Source organism: Leucoraja erinacea, chromosome 8, assembly GCF_028641065.1.
Source record: "Leucoraja erinacea ecotype New England chromosome 8, Leri_hhj_1, whole genome shotgun sequence".
Classification (NCBI taxonomy): domain Eukaryota; kingdom Metazoa; phylum Chordata; class Chondrichthyes; order Rajiformes; family Rajidae; genus Leucoraja; species Leucoraja erinaceus.
The window spans coordinates 71,150,025-71,169,338 of NC_073384.1; the positions used below are offsets into that span (position 1 = coordinate 71,150,025).

General features: G+C 45.9%; 1 protein-coding gene across 2 annotated transcripts in view; it reads left to right on the top strand.

Annotated features, from left to right (window-relative positions):
• Positions 1-19,314, top strand: part of fndc1 (fibronectin type III domain containing 1) — a 202,318-nt gene that overhangs the window by 25,957 nt on the left and 157,047 nt on the right. For both annotated transcript variants that reach the window (XM_055639966.1, XM_055639967.1), the window contains exons 2-3: positions 4,097-4,291; positions 4,467-4,553. In XM_055639966.1, the coding sequence (XP_055495941.1) occupies positions 4,097-4,291; positions 4,467-4,553 (282 nt within the window). The remainder of the gene's footprint in view (positions 1-4,096; positions 4,292-4,466; positions 4,554-19,314) is intronic.

Genomic DNA, 19,314 nt, shown 5'->3' on the forward strand with positions numbered 1-19,314 from the left:
ATTGCCAGGGAGTGTCTGGATGGCAGATGAGGGCGAGGAAGAAGAGAGCGTGCGAGAGCAGTCTATATAAAACATTTCCCTGCACCGTGGCAGGTTATAGATGGCAATGCCGAGAGCCGGCTCAAGATCCCAGGGCTCGGATACAATGAGCGATCCCAGCCAAATGGAGTAAGCTCATTCCGAATCGCTCTCTCACGGCCACACCATCCCCTCCCTCCGAGGAGCTGAAGGTGGACAGATTCCCAACTCTCGGTACATCTTTAGTTTAGTTTGGAGACCCTATTTAATCTCTTCCTGAACGGAGACGACGTTTTCCTTGCCGTGTCTCCGTTTGCTGGGGCCTAACATCGTGGAGCCTCGGAGGCCTCACCATCGCGGAGCTGGCTGGCACGGAGGCTGAGGTGGCGCGGCGGCGGCGGCGACCCGACTGCGGAGCTTTGGAGGCCTCGGCCGCAGGCCCTGTGGAAGGTAAAATCGGGAGCTTGCAGGTCCCTGGTGGGAGACCGATTTTCCAGGAGCTCCCGCCACGGCAACTTCACCTGTCCCGAATCGAGGGGTTTGAATCGGCCCGGAGCAGGGCCTTCCATCGCCCGGTGCAGCTTAATCGGCCACGGGACTTACCAACGCCCGCCGGGGGCTTTAACATCAAGAGCCTCGATCGCCTCGACGCGGGAGAAGAATAAAGAAACAGGGAAGAGATAAGACTTTTGCCTTCCATCACAGTGAGGAGGTGTTTGGAGGTTCACTGTGATGGATGTTTGTGTGATACTGTACTAACTATGTTATGTTTATTTTATTGTTATGACTGCAGGGAACGAAATTTCGTTCAAAACTCTGTCTGTTTGAATGACAATAAAGGCTATTTGTATTTGTACAGAGAATAGCTTTTGTTATGTGCTATCCAGTCAGCGGATAGATAATCCATGATTACAATCAATCCATTTACAGTGTATAGATACATGATAAGAGAATAACGTTTAGTGCAAGGTAAAGCCAGTAAATTCCGATCAAGGATAGTCCAAGGGTCGCCAATGAGGTAGATAGTAGTTCAGCACTGCTCTCTGGTTGTGGCAGGATGATTCAGTTGCCTGATAACAGCTGGGAAGAAACTGTCCCTGAAGCTGGAGGAACTCGGCGGCTGAGGCAGCATCTATGGAGAGAAGGAACAGGTGGCATTTCGGATCGTACAGAAGTTTTCACACTTCTATACGTTTTGCTTTATGGGAGAAGAGGGAGTGGCTAGCGTGCGACTTGTCCGTGATTATGCTGCTGGCCTTGCCGAGGCAGCGTGAGGTGTAAATGGAGTCAATGGAAGGGAGGTTGGTTTGTGTGACAGTCTGGGCTGCTCCCACAATTCTCTGCAATTTCTTGCGGTCTTGGATGGAGATGTTCCCAAACCAAGCTGTGATGCATCCTGATAAAATGCTTTCTATCCAGTCAAGTCAAGTTTATTTGTCACATACACATACAAGATGTGCAGTGCAATGAAAGTGGCAATGCCTGCGGATTGTGCAAAAACTACAGAACAGAATAGACCAGAATCAGTATTTACATGTTCGAAAAAAAGCAATTTTAAAAAGACACAACGCAACAGTAACTTAGTCCCTGGTGAGATAAGAGTTTACAGTCCTGACGGCCTGTGGGAAGAAACTCTGTCTCATCCACTCTGTTTTCACAGCATGACAGCGGAGGCATTTGCCTGACTGTAGCAGATGGGACAGTCCATTGCTGGGGTGGTAGGGGTCCCCCATAATATTACCGGCTCTGGATCTGCACCTTCTGATGTATAGCTCCTGCAGGGGGGAGGGGGGGGGGGGGGGGGGGGGTATGTAGAAGTGCATCTGTAGAAGTTGGTGAGAGTTGGGAACATGGCAAACTTCCTAACTCTTCTAAGGAAGTAGAGACGTTGGTGTGCTTTGTTGGTCGTTGCTTCAGTATGGGTGGGTTTTAACATAATATCCCAACTTTGAAATTCAATACCCTGGCCAAAGTACCAAAAGCCACCTATATCACCCTATCTACCTATAATACCACTTTCAAGGACCAATGTATTTGTATTCATAGATCCCTGCTCTATAGCATACCCAGAGTAGTGCAATTCATTGAAGGTCCTGACCTGGTTTGACTTCTCAGAATGCAACACCTCGCACTTCTCTGCATTGCACTCTGTTAACTGTTCTTTAACCCACTTTCCCAGTTGCCCATGATCCTGATGACAATCTACGCTTCCTCCCACTTTAGTCTCCTAGCAAGTTACAATCACATTGCCTACTTCCATTCTCTTGACAGTAAAGTATTGCAACCAGCTATCTACGCCATACACATGGTCTGGTTCGTCCAAGTCAATGTAGTCCATTACGTTCATCAGCAAAGAAAGAGATGGAAATGTGTAAGATGGATAAAATTGGAGAAAATTGCTAAATACCTTGTCACCTCTGGGACCATCTCTTGCCATGCTTTTGTTCAGCTACATCTCCATTGTTCTAGCAATACCTGCCTACCAGGATAAAACAAGCTTGATTTGTGCTGTTGAGCCCCTGTCCCACTTAGGAGACCTAAACAGCAACCTCTGGTGACCTTGCCCGCCACCCCAAAAAAAATCAAGGTTGAGGTGACCTGCAACCTCCTACCACCTCCCACAAATATGTTGAAAACCTTCCTCGACTATGAAGAAAACCGGCTTCGACTAGACCGGCGACTAAAAAATTATCGATTTTTAAAACGGCAACCTATTTTTAGTCGAGGCCGGTTTTAATCATGATGAAAAAATTGCTTTCGACCATTAGGGAGAGTGACCAAAACCTCCGGTGACCTCATGGAAACCTTGGGTGGCGGGCAAGGTCACCAGAGGTTGCTGTTTAGGTCTCCTAAGTGGGACAGGGGCTTTACCTTTTAATTGTACCAAGTTTAGGTGGCATTGCATCAGGCCTTCACTACACCCAGAGTTGGTTTGGGCATTATTCCAATCTGTCCTTGGATTTTTAACTAAACATTGTGGAATCAAATTATCTGGGTTGCCTTAATCCTGCCTGATGAAGTTCATTACGTATATTAAGGTTGAAACTTAAACTTATGAGGAAGTACATCTTTGATTTGGAAATGGACACCTGTATCTTCCAGATTGCTTTGTATTTGTTGCTATCTCTCATGCTTCACCCGCCAGCTCCTCCACCTCCCGCTTGGATGCCAGTTTGCCATTGACTTGGGCCAGCAAATTGTACAATGGCATGAAGGTCATAAGGAATAGGAGTAGAATTAGGCCACTCGGCCCATCAAATCTACTCTGCCATTCAATCATAGCTGATCTATCTCTCCCTCCTCACCCCATTCTCCTGCCTTCTCCCCATAACCTCTGTCGCCCAAATTAATCAAGGATAAAGTCCTGGATATCGTAATTGCCATGGTATTCTGCATGGTAATACAAGTTGCATGAGATTATTTTGATGCAAACTTTCTCAAAGTTAGGCTCTTTAGCTGCTGACCAAATACAAATTGGGGGTAGACAAAAATGCTGGAGAAACTCAGCGGGTGAGGCAGCATCTATGGAGCAAAGAGATAGGTGACGTTTCTATTCCTATTCCTTATGACCAGAGAGGAGGAGAACTTCTTCAATGGAGGCATACCTTGAGGAGATTTCGCAGGGGAGTGTTTTTGTCTACCTTCGATTTTTCCAACATCTGCAGTTCTTTCTTAAATGTGAAATCTCCTCAAGGTATGCCTTCTCCTCCTCTCTCCGAAGACAGTTTAACAGCCTCCACTCTCACTGCCCCCCTTTGTGATTCCACCTTCCCTCCGACTCTAAACTCACACGGCCCACTGTCTCCGCCTCTCTTCTCCCCCCCCCCCCCCCCCATCCCCACGTCAGTCTGAAGAAGGGTCTCGACCCGAAACGTCACCTATTCCTTCTCTCCATAGATGCCGCCTCACCCGCTGAGTTTCTCTATCGCATTTTTGTCTACCTTCGATTTTTCCAGCATTTCTTAAAAACACAAATCAGGAATCATTTATTTCTGATACAGATTTGCAACCAATCAAAATATTTTGGCACGATTTTGTGCTTGAAAACTAACAGATATTTTTGTTCTTATCTCAACAGTTGGTTCCACCTTGAGGTTGAAGAATGTAAAGGTTTTGCCTCATGAAAAGGGACTGAAAATCCTCTGGGAGCTACCACAGGATGTATCCAAGGGGCCTGTGAATTATTACAAAATTGGTTATGGTAAAACACTGGAAAACATCAACTTCATCAAAGTGGGGAAAGATACCGATTCTTGTGTTGTGGAGGACATTAGTAAGTATGTCACTGGCATCTATGTTATGTGAATTAGAACAGCCAGCCAGATATGATTTAGAATTCCACAGATCTATCAGCTTTATTTGCATTTTAATTTAAATAATGTGGCTGTTAAGTCTGACTTAACTTCCAGAAGTTGGGATAATTCACTGATGTAAGACATGTGTTCCAGAGCCAGGGGAATTGCATTTTCTGATGGTGACGGCAGAAGGCCAAGTCAGAGAGAGGCAGCCAATGCCCCGAGACCGGAGTGCCACTGGTAAGTTGCGGAATCTGCTCATCCATTAATTGTAGAAAACAGGAATAAGCAAATAATCACACTTTTACCAGACAACGCTTACCAGACTTGTCAAGAGCTATTTTAATAGAACCACTCTGATTCATCCAGTCTTTGCTTTAAAATAGTTAAATAATCTCCAGTTAACTGATTCTGCAGAAATTGGAGCGATTGAAGTCATTCTAAAGGGCCTGTCCCACTTTCACGACCTAATTCACGCCCTCTGCCGAGTTTGCACTTGACTCATACTCGCAGCATGGTTGTCACAAGGTCGTAGGTAGGTCGTAGCAGGCCGTGATGCTAATCGTAGATACCCGTGGCATCGGGGCGTTTTTCTAGCATGATGAAATATGGCCACGAGTAAAAATGGTCGTGAATTAGGTCGTGAAAGTGGGACAGGCCTTTTAGAAACATAGAAAAATAGGTGCAGGAGTAGGCTATTCGGCCCTTCGAGCCAGCACCGCCATTCACTATGATCATAGCTGATCATCCAAAATCAGTACCCCATTCCTGCTTTTTCCCCCATATCTCTTGATTCCTTTAGCACTAAAAGCTAAATCTCTCAAAATCTAACTGAAAACATCCAGTGAATTGGCCTGAGGCAGAGAATTCCACAAATTCCTTCTGGGTGAAAAGTTTTTGCTAGCTGAAGTTCCACAGATTCTCCGTGGCCACAGCTCTCTGTTGGTGAAAAGGTTTGCTTTCGTACTCGTGTTTTATGTATTTTAATTTATTGTTTGGATTTTCGTATGTAATTTATGCGCCTCGTGTTAGTTGTATATTCTGTTGTTCTGCCTGTTTTATGATGTCTTGCTTGTTTTCTTTTTTCTGTACAGCACTTTGGTCAGCTTTGGTTGTTTTTTTTAAGGTGCTTAACAAATAAAGTTATTATTATTATTATTATTATTATTATCTTAGTGCTAAATGTCCTACCCCTTATTCTTAAACTTCTGAACGTGTTAGCTTGTGGAGTATTTGAAGTACAGTAAGCCCTTGTTTTAGTGGACCCCGTATGGCGGAAGGACCTGTCAATACCACCCTGGCTCCTGCCTTTCTCTCTGGCCGCTTACACTCCCGGCTTTCGACACCACTCCCGACTTGCACGGTGCATCGGGGAGCCCCTCTGAACCCATCGCATGGTCCAGTAGACCTGGCGGTTGTGGCGGCTCGCGTTGTAGCTTCTGGTGACAGCACTGTCTTCAGGCCGCACCCACCAGGAATCTGTCTCCATGGAGCTCCCTTGCCTCGTACCAGCTGCCGCTTCTTGCTGTCAGCAGTGGCTTTGCCTGCTATCCACTTGACCGTCACCGCTGCTTCCTCTGTCCACTCGGCCTCTGTTCCCTTCTCTCTCCCCCCCCTCCCCTCACCCAACCCCATCACCGCCTCCTCCGGAGTGGCTGACATTCTCCACCTTAGAAGCGGCAGCAGGTGAGAGGGGAGGGAGCCCCATGGTGACCCGAGTGCTTCCTGTCCCAGGCAGTGCTGTCACCAGTGGCTACAACATGAGCCGCAACAACAGCTGCGTGAATGGTGAAGAAAGGTTCGCTGGTGCAGACCCGCAGCATTGGCGCCTAGATTTAAGGTGAACCGACACAAAGTTCTGGAGTAACTCAAGCAAGTTGAGCTGAAGGGCCTGTTTCCACACTGTATCGCTCTAACTTGGCCGACTGAATCACAAGATGCTAATTTCCGAGTATGAAACCCCCCTGGTCATAACTTTGAGTTAATCCAACTTCGAGCGGCAGCAGTTATAGGGAGGGAGCCCCATTGGTGACCCGAGTTGCTGTCCCAGTTCCAAACTGAGCCGCAACAACATCGTGCGTGAGAATATAAGGCCGCTGGTTCTACTAACTTGGCCGACTGAATATCAGTCTGAGAAGGGTCCCAATATCACCACCCCCCAGGGTTTTATAGAGCAAACAATTAAAGGTATGTACCCATGTTCTCTCCAGCGATGGTGCCTGACCGGCTGAGTTCCTCCAGCAATTTGTGTCCTTTCGTATATTAATTATCATCTGCAGTTCTCTGTTTCAACTACAAACAACAATAAGAACGTATTTGGTTGTAACAGACAGTCGGCAATAACGCGGACCATTCTCCCACCCTATGGTTTGTTATAACGAGGGTTCAGAAATCTTACCGGGTCATTGTCAGAAATCTAACACGCCCCATTAATCGCATTTTACACCAATTTGTATTTCTGCATGCATGACAGACTTTGAACCAAGTAATTATACTTCAAATATGCAGACAAAATGTATCACAATGAAATGTTGCAAATTACAGGGCAGTTTTTTTTCATACAATGAAGAATGGTGGCAAAAATTGTATGTGTTTTTTCAATAGTTTTGGATTGATTCATGTTAGTTTGTTTCAAATGAGCTGAGTGATGGCAACTCTGACAAAAACAATTAGTTCTATTTTGTCACTACAGTTCTGTTTCTGATTACATTATTTGGACTGGCCTCAGTCCGAATACTTATTACCTCTGGACTTGACAATTCCAATGTTTTCCTGGCTGGCTCCCTTTTATCGACATTCCAGAAATGTGAATTCATTTGAAAGTTTGCTCTTTTTATCCTTATTTGAAACTAGGCAGGTTTGCTCGTGCTACCCGGGTGGGTTTAAACTAGATTGGCAAGGGGTGGTATGTAATGCAGGGCTGAGTCAGGTGGGTCACATGGATAGGACAGGTTTGCAGTTTAATGTGGATGCAGTTTAATGTGGATAAATGTGAGGTTATCCACTTTGGTGGCAAAAACAGGAAGGCAGATTATTATCTGAATGCTGTCAAGTTGGGAAAAGGGGGAGTATAAAGAGATCTAGGGGTCCTTGTACATCAGTCACTGAAAGTAAACATGCTGGTACAGCGAGCAGTGAAGAAAGCTAATGGCATGTTGGCCTTCATAACACGAGGAATTGAGTATAGGAGCAAAGAGGTCCTTCTGCAATTGTACAGGGCCCTAGTGAGACCCACACCTGGAGTATTGTGTGCAGTTTTGGTCTGCAAGTTTGAGGAAGAACATTCTTGCTATTGAGGGAGTGCAGCGAAGGTTCACGAGGTTAATTCCTGGGATGGCGGGATTGTCATATGTTGATAGAATGGAGCGACTGGGCTTGTATACTCTGGAATTTAGAAGGCTGAGAGGGGATCATTGAAACATATAAGATTATTAAGGGATTGGACACGCTAGTGGCAGGAAATACGTTCCCGATGTTGGGAGAGTCCAGAACCAGGGGCCACCGATTAAGTATAAGGGGTAAGCCATTTAGAACGGAGATGAGGAAAAACTTTTTCACACTGAGAGTTGTAAATCTGTGGAATTCTCTGCCTCAGAAGGCAGTGGAGGCCAATTCTCTGGATGCTTTCAAGAGAGAGTTAGATAGAGCTTCTTAAAGATAGCAGAGTCAGGGGATATGGTGAGAAGGCAGGAACGAGTTACTGATTATGGATGATCAGCCATGATCACATTGAATGGCGGTGCTGGCTCGAAGGGCCGAATGGCCTACTCCTGCACCTATTGTATGTTGTCTATTGTCTATAGGAGGGATGTGGACCAAACGCGGGCAGGTAGGACTTGTGTAGATGGGACAAGTTGGCTGGTGTAAGCAAGTTGGGCCGAAGGGCCTGCTTCCACACTGTGACTCTATGGGAGGCTGGAAGTTGGTATGGAAGGTAATAAAGGAAAATTCAGTAGACAGGATAAGCAGGAGCAAGGCAGGGAACAAGGAAGGACTGCTGGGTTTAATGGCATGTATTTTAATGCAAGAGGGCCTGAGAAGTAAGGAGGGTGAACTCGGGGCTTGGTTTAGATAGGGATGTTGGGATGTCGTAATCGTCATGGAAACCTGGTTAAGAGAGGGAAAGGGCTGGCTGCTTATTGTTCCAGTGTACAGGTACAGGAGGGGAGAGGGAGGTGGGGGGGGGGGGGGGGTAAAAGAGGAGGAAGTGTTGCTTTATTGATTAAAGCCCCTGTCCCACTGTACGAGGTAATTCAAGAGTTCACCCGAGTTTTCCCCTGATTCAAACTCGGAGAATGCCCGTAGCGGGTCCGTAGGAGTTCGTGGATGTCTCTTAGCGGCTCGTAATGTTAACGGTAGGTAACCGGGAAATCCGGTAAACTTGGGACGTTTGCTCATCCCCGTAAAAAATGTCCACGAGTAAAAAAAACTACTCGTGATGAAAAAAATGGTTACTTTTTACTGGTACGAGCCGCTACGAGACATCCACGAACTCCTACGGAACCGCTACGGACATTCTCCGAGTTCGAATCAGGGCAAAACGCGGGAGAACCCGTGAATTACCTCGTACAGTGGGACAGGGGCTAAAGGCGAACACCACAGAAGTATTCTGAGATGACATTACTGAAGCTGGGATGTAATGTTAAAATTGTACAAAGCATTGGTGAGACCAAATCTGGAGTATGGTGTACAATTTTGGTCGCCCAATTATAGGAAAGATGTCAACAAAATAGAGAGAGTACAGAGGAGATTTACTAGAATGTTGCCTGGGTTTCAACAACTAAGTTACAGAGATAGGTTGAATAAGTTAGGTCTTTATTCTCTGGAGCGCAGAAGGTTAAGGGGGGACCTGATAGAGGTCTTTAAAATGATGAGAGGGATAGACAGAGTTGATGTGGACAAGCTTTTCCCTTTGAGAATAGGGAAGATTCAAACAAGAGGACATGACTTCAGAATTAAGGGACAGAAGTTTAGGGGTAATATGAGGGGGAACTTCTTTACGCAGAGAGTGGTAGCGGTGTGGAATGAGCTCCCAGTGGAAGTGGTGGAGGCAGGTTCATTGGTATCATTTAAAAATAAATTGGATAGGCATATGGATGAGAAGGGAATGGAGGGTTATGGTATGAGTGCAGGCAGGTGGGACTAAGGGGAAAAAAAATTTGTTCGGCACGGACTTGTAGGGCCGAGATGGCCTGTTTCCGTGCTGTAATTGTTATATGGTTATATGGTTATATGGTTATATGGGTCACCCAGTGAGTCTATATGGGTGAAGCTGAGAAATAAAAAGGTGATGATCACCTGGGAATGTACCATAGGACTCTAAATAGTCCATGGAAATTTTTAGCTTTGGAGAAATAGTGTGGAAACAGGCCTTCAGTCTGTCGAGCCCATGCCAGCCATCAACCATCCATACACTAGTTTGCATCTTACACACTAGGGGCAAGTTACTGAAGTCAATTAACCTATAAACCTGTGCATCTTTGGAATGTAGGAGGAAACGGAGCATCCGGACAAAATCCACGTGGTTACAGGGAGATCGTACAAACTGCAAACTGCAAACCTGTAGTCAGGATTGAACCCGGTTATCTGGCACAGTGTATCAGCAGCTCTACAGTGCCGCCTGTAATTAGAAGCACACATTTTCAGGCAGTTGCAAGACAAATAGGGTTGTCATTGTAGAGGTTTATCTCTTTCCTAATATAGACTGGGACTGTCATTGTGCCAAGGGCTTAGATGGGGTGGAATTTATATGTGTTCAGGAAAGTTTCCTTGGGCAATAGGCAGGGGGACCTACATGGGAGGAAGCAAAGCTTGATCTACTCGTAGGAAATAGGGAAGGGAAAGTGACAAATGTCTGTGGGTGAGCCTATTGAGACCAGCGATCGCTGTTGTATTAGCTTTAAAATCGTTATGATTAAAGACTGGGTGGGCCCACAAGTTAAAATTCTGAGTTGGGGCAAAGCTAACTTCAATGGTATTAGACAGGAATGTGCTTAAGTTGATTGGAGTAGGTTGTTTGCAGGCAAATAACTGTATAGACAGCCAGGGACAATGCAAATGTTATAGAAAAACAAAGTGCAAGTGCCCTAACGAGGTGGATTCGGAGATCGGGAATTTATCCTTAGCCTATGAGAGGTCAATAGACAATAGGTGCAGGAGTAGGCCATTTGGTCCTTCGAGCTAGCACCGCCATTCAATATGATCGTGGCTGATCATCCACAATTAGTACCCCGTTCTTGCCGTCTCCTCATATCCCCCGACTCCACTATCTTTAAAAGCTCCATCTAACTCTCTCTTGAAAGCATCCAGAGAACTGGCCTCTTCTGCCTTCTGGGGAAGAGAATTCCACAGACTCACAACTCTCTGTGTGAAAAAGTATTTCCTCATCTCCGTTCTAAATGGCTTACCCCTTATTCATAAACTGGGGCCCCTGGTTCTGGACTCCCCCAACATCGGGAACATGTTTCCTGCCTCTAGCGTGTCCAATCCCTTAATAATCTTATGTTTCAATAATATTCCCCCTCATCCTTCAAAATTCCAGAGTACACAAGCTCAGCCACTCCATTCTATTAACATATGACAGTCCCGCCATCCCGGGAATTAACCTTGTAAACCTACGCTGGATTCCCTCAATAGCAAGAATGTTCTTCCTCAAATTAGTGGACCAAAACTGCACACAATACTCCATTTGTGGTCTCACTAGGGCCCTGTACAACTGCAGAAGGACCTCTTTGCTCCAATACTCAACTCCTCTTGTTATGAAGGCCAACATGCCATTTGCTTTCTTCACTGCCTGCTGTACCTGCATGTTTACTTGACTCCATTCAAGAGTCTGATAAAAGTGGGGAAGAAACTGCATTTGATTCTGAAGGTATGCGCATTCAAGGTTTTTGCATCTTCTGCCTGATGGAAGAGGGGAGTGTGAATGCCCCTTGGTTATGTTGGCTGCTTCCGACTGAGTGAAGTGTAGATGGTGTCGGTTGGTGTGTGTTGGGATGGGGCTGGGGAGGCTGGTTTGGATGGTGGATTGGACTGGTTCACAATACTCTTGCGTTCTTGGTTAGGGCAGTTGCTATACCAAGCTGTGATGCATCTCGATAGGATGCTTTCTGTTGTGCATTAGTAGAAATTGGCAAGAGTCTTTGGTGACTTGATAATGTTGAGTTTTCTGATGAAGTAGAGGAATTAGTGGCCAAAGTGATATTTACACCTATGAACCATCTCCACTTCAGCATAATTGCCACAGTGTGAAGTTCTCGGTACTCATAAGGGCCTGTCCCACTTGGGCGACCTAATCCGCGAGTTCTGGCGAGTTTGCCCTCGACTCATACTCGCAGCATGGTCGACACGATGTCGTAGGAGGTCTTTGTAACTCTCCTTCAAGCTCAAGAGTGGTCTCCGTGTATTCAAGGCCTTAGCTAAGTCGCGGCGTTTTTTTCAATATGTTAAAAAATGCCCGCGAGTAAAAAAAGGTCGCCATGGAAAAAATTGATAATTTTTTTACCCGTAGGTTTAGTCGTAGTAGGTCGGCATGTTAGTTGTAGGTAATCGAGGGTAGTCGAAGGTAGTCGGAGATAGTCTTCAACAGTCGAAGGGAGGTTGAAGGAGATCGAAGGAGGTCGTCTTCACTCTCCAATTCGGTGTCCAATTTTCCCGAAGTTAGTCGTAGCTAGTCGTAGCTAGTCTTCAACATAGTCGAAGGAGGCTACAAATAGCTGTTTCATCATCTCCCTGAGTGATATGTTTCATTGTCTTGCCTCAGAGACCATCACTTGATAAAAAAGTATGTGATAATTATACCATATGCATCAAAGAGCGACGTCAGATTTCCAGCACAATCCTTGTTAACCTGTTCAGTGCCATCTCCGAGTATACTCGGGTAATGTCCAATCGTGAAAAATAAAACTTGGCAGTGAACATGTTAATGGCATGATCGTTCAATGTAGAAAGCATTTTGCCCCATGATTTCCTGATGAGAATCTTGGCTAATTTGATGTTTCACAAGAATCTGTCTGTTTCCACTCTTTGCAGCTGTTATGGTAAAGCCGCAGCTTGGACTGGCTTCCTGCAGGTGCAGAACAGTTAAAGTTGCCCTTAGCACATGGAATGAATGGTGTACTATATGCCAGATGTGGGATATGGCTGTTATCAGTGTTAATTTGTATTCACTGGCACTTGTAAATTAATTCTGTTTATAGCTCAGAATTAAGTCAGTTGTCAGAGACTAAGAAATATATCTGATGACCGAATCTTACTCCCCTTCCCTACCCCCTTTTGCATTTCTGATGCCCAGATTTAGTTTGAATTACACCTATTTGTTTTTGAAAATGATAACAGCTCTATTGAGAAAGAGGAACCAAGAGATACAAGGTAATAGTTGCATCCACAACTGAATGAAAGCTTTCTTTTCCTGTGCCTGCTCAATTGCAACCTTGCTTGTTCGTAGTTTCTTAAAATGTATAGCATGGTATTCACACAAAATAACTCCATTCATTCTTTACCTGGGACATGCAGTTTGTTAAACTTGTCGACATTAGTCATGATGTCAATGATTCTAAGCAACATTAGGGAGTATAGAAGTTGGGAGGTCACGTTGCAATTGTATAAGACGTTGGTGAAACCGCATTTAGAGTATCGTGTTCAATTCTGGGCACCATATTATAGGAAAGACCACCTGTAATATCCGCCTCGCCAGCAGTCTGTCTTGTCCCTTCTCTGTTTTTTTATTTTGAGTATGTCTTAAACGTTTGTTTTAATGTCTCTTGGTATGTTTTATGTGGGCGATTGGGGGGGGGGATCGGGGGAAACCTTTTCCAGTCACATACCTCAACGGAGATGCGATTTTTCTCCGTGTCACATCTCTGCCACCCCTTTGTGGCCTACAACGTGGAGTGGTGCGGCCTTTCCTGGCGACCAGCCCGGAGCTTCAAGCCGTGTGTGTGGTGCGGACTTACCATTGCAGTGCCTGGGATCCTTTGCTGAGGATGGTTGGTGTTGGAGCTCAGATCGCGAGGCCTGTGGACTTTAACACTGTGAAGCAGCGGTCTCTGGTAAGAAGAGGCCGACTCGGGAGCTCCACGCTGCAGACTGTTCCGATCCATCCCGACGCCGGAGTTTCAATTATCCCGACGAGAGGTCTTGAACAGTGGACTGTCAGCAACGGCCCCGTTCAAAGGCCCCGACCACGGGTGAACAAAGGAGGAAGATGAGTGAACTTTATTGCCTTCCATCACAGTGAGGAATGTGGATTCCACTGTGGTGAATATTTATGTTAAACTTAATGTGCTGTGTGTATTTTGACTGCTTTTTACTTAGTATGGTAACTCAAATTTTACTGTGCTTTAGTTGGTACATGTGACAATTAAATTTAATCTTGAATCTTGTCAAGCTGGAAAGAGTACAGGGAAGATTTACGAGCATGTTGCCAGGGCTAGAGGGTGTGATTTAATAGGAATCTGATGGGTAACGTTTTCACTCAAAGGGTGGTGGGTGTATGGAACAAGCTACCAGAGGAGACTCCATTCAAGGACCCAAGCAGTCGTTCCAGGTGCGACAGAGGTTCACCTGCACCTCCTCCAACCTCATCTATTGCATCCGCTGCCCTAGATGTCAGCTGATCTATATCGGTGAGACCAAGCGCAGGCTTGGCGGTCGTTTCGCCGAACACCTCCGCTCGGTCCACAATAACCAACCTGACCTCCCGGTGGCTCAGCACTGCAACTCCCCCTCCCATTCCGTATCCGACCTCTCTGTCCTGGGCCTCCTCCATGGCCAGAGTGAGCAACACCGTAAATTGGAGGAACAGCACCTCATATTCCGCTTGGGTAGTCTGCATCCAGGCGGCATGAATGTTGAATTCTCACAATTCAGTTAACCCTTGCTGTCTCCTCTGCTTCCCACGTCTACCTCAGCCCTCGGGCTCCTCCTCCTCCTCCTCCTCCTTTTTCCTTTCTTCTCCCCGCCTCCCCCTACTTCCCTATCAGTCTGAAGAAGGGTTTTGCCTCGAAACGTTGCCTACCTCCTTTGCTCCATAGATGCTGCTGCACCCGCTGAGATTCTCCAGCATTGTTGTGTATCTTCGATTTTCCAGCATCTGCAGTTCCTTCTTTAACAAGCTGCCAGAGGAGGTAGTTGAGGCAGGGACTATTCCAACGTTTAAGAAACAGTTAGACAGGTACATGGATAGGACAGGTTTGGAGGGATATGGACCAAACACAGGCAGGTGAGACTAGTGTAGCTAGGATATGTTGGCTGATGTGGACAGGTTGGACTGAAGGGCCTGTTTCCACGCTGTATGACTAGGAATATTGCCTGCCAAAGATACTTACATTCACCATAACCTAATAAATGTTGAGGTACATTGTGAAATATTACACTAGTCTCAAATAGATACAGACCTCAATAATTGACATTATTTCTGGCATTGAAAAATAATCTCATTGAATCATCCCAGGCACGAATCTGGTGGTTTTTGCTCCCCATGCTGCGGTAGTGCTTACCGGAAGGTAGGAGGGTGAACCCCAAGATGCTCTCTTCACATGGAAAGGTATAAGAAGAGTGATTTCTCAATCCTGGTCGCAACTGCCATTACCTTTCATGCTTCCCTTCATGAGCAGGGGGGGGAGGTCAGCTCTCCTCAATGGAGGCGTTGCTGTGCCTTCTTAACTAGGGAGATGGTGTTAGATACTTACATTCACCATAACCTAATAAATGTTGAGGTACATTGCGAAATATTACACTAGTCTCAAATAGATACAGACCTCAATAATTGACATTATTTCTGGCATTGAAAAACAATCTCATTGAATCATCCCAGGCACGAAGCCCAATTCCCCCCAAGATGCTTCACATGGAAAGGAGAAGAGTTTTCAATCCTGTCGTTACCTTTCATTTCTTTCATGAGCACAATTTCTTTCCCACAAGATCTGCCGTTGCCAATCCAGGGCAAAGAAAGATAAAGTTCCTGCCCTGGAGCATGAGGTGCTGGAACCACATTGAACCACAAAACCCCTTGGATTTTCTTTTGTAAACCCACGAATGTGCCTCCAGTTGAAATAAAAGGAATTGCCTTTCTCTGGAGAGTTTTCAGAGTCCTTGAAGTCAGAGAAATTCTTGACGTTGGTGGGAACTTAATTATAGGCAGGCTAACTCAAATGTGGGTGTTTTAACTAGCCACAGTAGTTTCGAACAGTTTGGGAATACTTGGAGCCCAGACGAGGGTCTGGCATGTAAATTGAGTTGCTGTTCTCCACTGAGGTTCCCATCTCTGGAATATTTAGTTTAGAAAGGAATTTAGCAAACTCTTTGGAAAGAAGGAAAAAATTATTGGTTTGTACTGCTGGTATTTTTCTTCCCACTACCCTTATTCCGTGGGCAGTGGGCAGGTGCTATAGACCTGCACGGGAAGGTAGACGCTCCCGCCCCCCGCCAGTCTCGGGCAGATGGGGCTCGTCAGCCTGGGAAGGCAGTCCATCTAGGAGAGGGAAAACTCTGATTTAAAACCTCCACTGCCTTGTGGCCGTATCCAGTCATGGAAAAGGCTCCAGGAGGAAACCTCAAGAAAATCCAGAGTCGGAGCCCCTAAGGCAGTTCGTCGTTGTCTACAACCTCACTCTGGCAGCTCCTGCGACGGCGCTGGTGCCAAACTGTAACGGCCCTGCTGTTCCTTTGGATCGATCAGCGACGTGGAGAGGGGAGACTTGCTGCATGGGCAACAGCCTGTCTTCCATATGACATCGCCCAGGCTTGCATCCAACCAGGATGCATCAGCCATGGTCCCTCTTGACCGAGAGGGGCCTACTACCCTTATTCCATGTGAAGTCCAGCATGAGAGGTGTAATTAATGCAACCAGAAGTGGATTACCAGGGAATCTCTGAAAACCCCACATGTTTCTTCATGGGACACCACACAAATTGAACCTTGAAGTTGTAAAGAGAAAATGATGAAGAAATTCTTGTAAAAGCAGTCGCAACGTGATGCATATCCACAGCTGGCACTGCAACACTGGTGGTTTATTTGTATGGCTACATAACACACATTTTTATGAGGACTAATGTTAAACGTTAAGCATGGATCATTGCCACTGCCAACATAAAAAGCAGGAATGACAAATTACAAAGTTGCAGTTTGCAGAAAGAGCAAATTATTTAATGTGTTCAAACAATGACCTGGTATGATTCGCTCAATTGTGAGTAAAATAAATATTATCCAGGGGAACTGATCCAGAACTGCAGGTTTTTACAGTTCCAGACATATGGAGAGACTAATGCCCCTGTCCCACTTAGGAAACCTGAACGGAAACCTCTGGAGACTTTGTGCCCCCACCCAAGGTTTCCGGAGGTTGCAGGTGGTTGCCGGAGGTTGCAGGTAGTGGAAGCAGGTAGGGAGACTGACAGAAAACTCCGGGGACCGCACGGAAACCTTGGGAGGGGCACAAAGTCTCCAGAGGTTTCCGTTATGGTTTCCTAAGTGGGACAGGGGCGTTAGTTGTACAGCAGAAAAACAGGCCGTTTGGTCCATCAGGTTAAGGCTGACCTTTTTTTAACCTATCTGCATTCATTCAGTTTGCCCACTTTAAGTCCTACCATGGCTTGTCTATTCAAATAGACAAAAAGAACACAGTGCTTGAGTAACTCTGCAAGCTGTAATTTTGGTATTTAATGAAAAGAATGAGGCATGATTCAGGAACGCTTTTGCTATTCAATACCGACTTTATGGTTTATTTACAGAAAGTCATAAAAACCTCTGCATCTGTAACTTTTTCATTGCTATCTCCAGCTCAACCTTCAGCTAATGTATTTCGGACCTGCCAGACTCAACTATTACATGCTGTCCTGGCTGGCCTTCCATCATCACCTCGAGTTGATCCTAAACTTTGCTGCTGAAATCCTAGCTTCCACGAATCCCACTCACTCAACCGGCCTCAGTTTCCACTGGTTCCCAGTGTTGCAGAGGCTGTGTGTAAAAATAAAAAGCCTTGTTTTAAAATTATATCACAACCTTGCTTCACCACGTCTCTGTATATTCCCTCAGCCTGACAACGCTATCATCTCTGCTCTCCTCCAGCTAAGGCTGCCTGGACATCTTTGATTGTGTGTTCATCATGGCAACTCCATCTTGAGCTGTTATGGACCTCAGTTCTGCGATTAGCTCCATAAACATCTATTTTTCTGTACACCTTAAGGTTACTTGGTAAAATCCCTTCAAACATAGTCTATGTTCATTTGCCTCATGTTAAAATTTCTCCAGTTAAACTTCTTTGGACTATATAAGTGCAAGCCTGTCCCTATACCTCCTCCCTTGCCTCCATCCAGGGACCCAAAGAGTCCTTCCAGGTGAGACAGGGGTGCACAAAGACTTCCTATAACCCCATCCTGATGTTGGCTCCTGTACCTTGGCTCGATAAAGCCTAGACTCGACAACCGTTTCACTGGACACTTGCGTTCGGCCAGCCAAGACCAACAGGATATCCTGGTTGCTAACCATTTTAACTCCTTCCCATTCTGATCTTTCTGTCCTGGGCCTCCTCCATTGCCAGAGTGAGGCCACATGCACATTAGAGGAACAGAACCTCTTATTTCACTTGGGTAGTCAAATCAAGTCAAGTTTATTCGTCACATACACATACGAGATGTGCAGTGAAATGAAAGTGGCAATGCTCGCGGACTTTGTGCAAAAAGACAAACAAACAAACTATAAACACAATCATAAACACACACATATTCTTTTACATATTAAATATTGGAAGAAAAAACGTTCAGGGTAGCTTATAACCCTGGGGTATGAACGTTGCATTCACTAGTTTTAGGAAACTTTCCCAAAACACTTCCCCCCCCCCCCCCCCCCCCCCCCCTTTTTTTTCCCCCTTCCTCTGCTAAAAGTGCATTAACCAGTTCCACAGTTCACAACAGAAGTTCACACAGATCGGGTAGAGGTTTTTATCCAGAGTAGGGGAATCGAGGACCCGAGGACATAGGTTTAAGGTGAAGGGGAAAAGATTTCATAGGAATCCGAGGGGTAACTTTTTCACGCAAAGGGTGGTGGTTGTATGGAACAAGCTGCCAGAGGAGGTAGTTGAGGCAGGGACTATCCCTTTGTTTAAGAAACGGTTGGACGGGTACATGGATAGGACAGGTCTGGAGGGTTATGGACCAAGCGCAGGCAAGTGGGACTAGTATACCTGGGACATTGTTGGCCGGTGTGGGCGAGTTGGGCCGAAGGGCCTGTTTCCACACTGTATCACTCTATGACTATGACTCTGTTGGGATCACACCACCAGTCGGCGTATCAGGGAACCTCCTTGCTGAGGTCTTCTGGTGCTGACCTGGATTTGTCCTGTTTTATTTCATGCTCTCAGATCCTCCCCCCCCCCCCCCCCCCCCACTCCCTTGCAATCAAGGTCCCGAAGAAGGGTCCCGACCCAAAATGTGACCTATCCATTTTCTCCAGAGATGTCATCAGACCCGCTGAGTTACACTGCCATTTTGTGTCTATCTTTGGTATAAACCAGCATCTGCGGTGCCATTTGTTTTTGCGGTATTGGTTGCTTGTGCCCATAGAAGAGTGAGTTTGCAATCATAACACAGTCTTAACAAAGAACACATGAGGCTGGAAAAGATGTAAACATGAACACGAAGTTCTTTTAGATAGAACTTGAATTCACACTCATCTTTGATCCAGGGTTGTGGTACTGGAGGAAACTCAATGTGTGAGCAATCATCCATTGGCTCTGGTCATCCCATTCACGATGTGGTTTGTGTAAATACTTGCACAGTAACAACAGCACTTACAGCGCCGGAGACCCGGGTTCGATCCCGACTACGGGTGCTGTCTGTACGGAGTTTGTATGTTCTCCCCGTGACCGCGTGGGTTTTCTCCGAGATCTTCGGTTTCCTCCCACACTCCAATGACGTACAGGTTTGTAGGTTAATTGGATTGGTATAATTGTAAATTGTCCGTAGTATGTGTAGGATAGTGTTAATATGCGGGGATCGCTGGTTG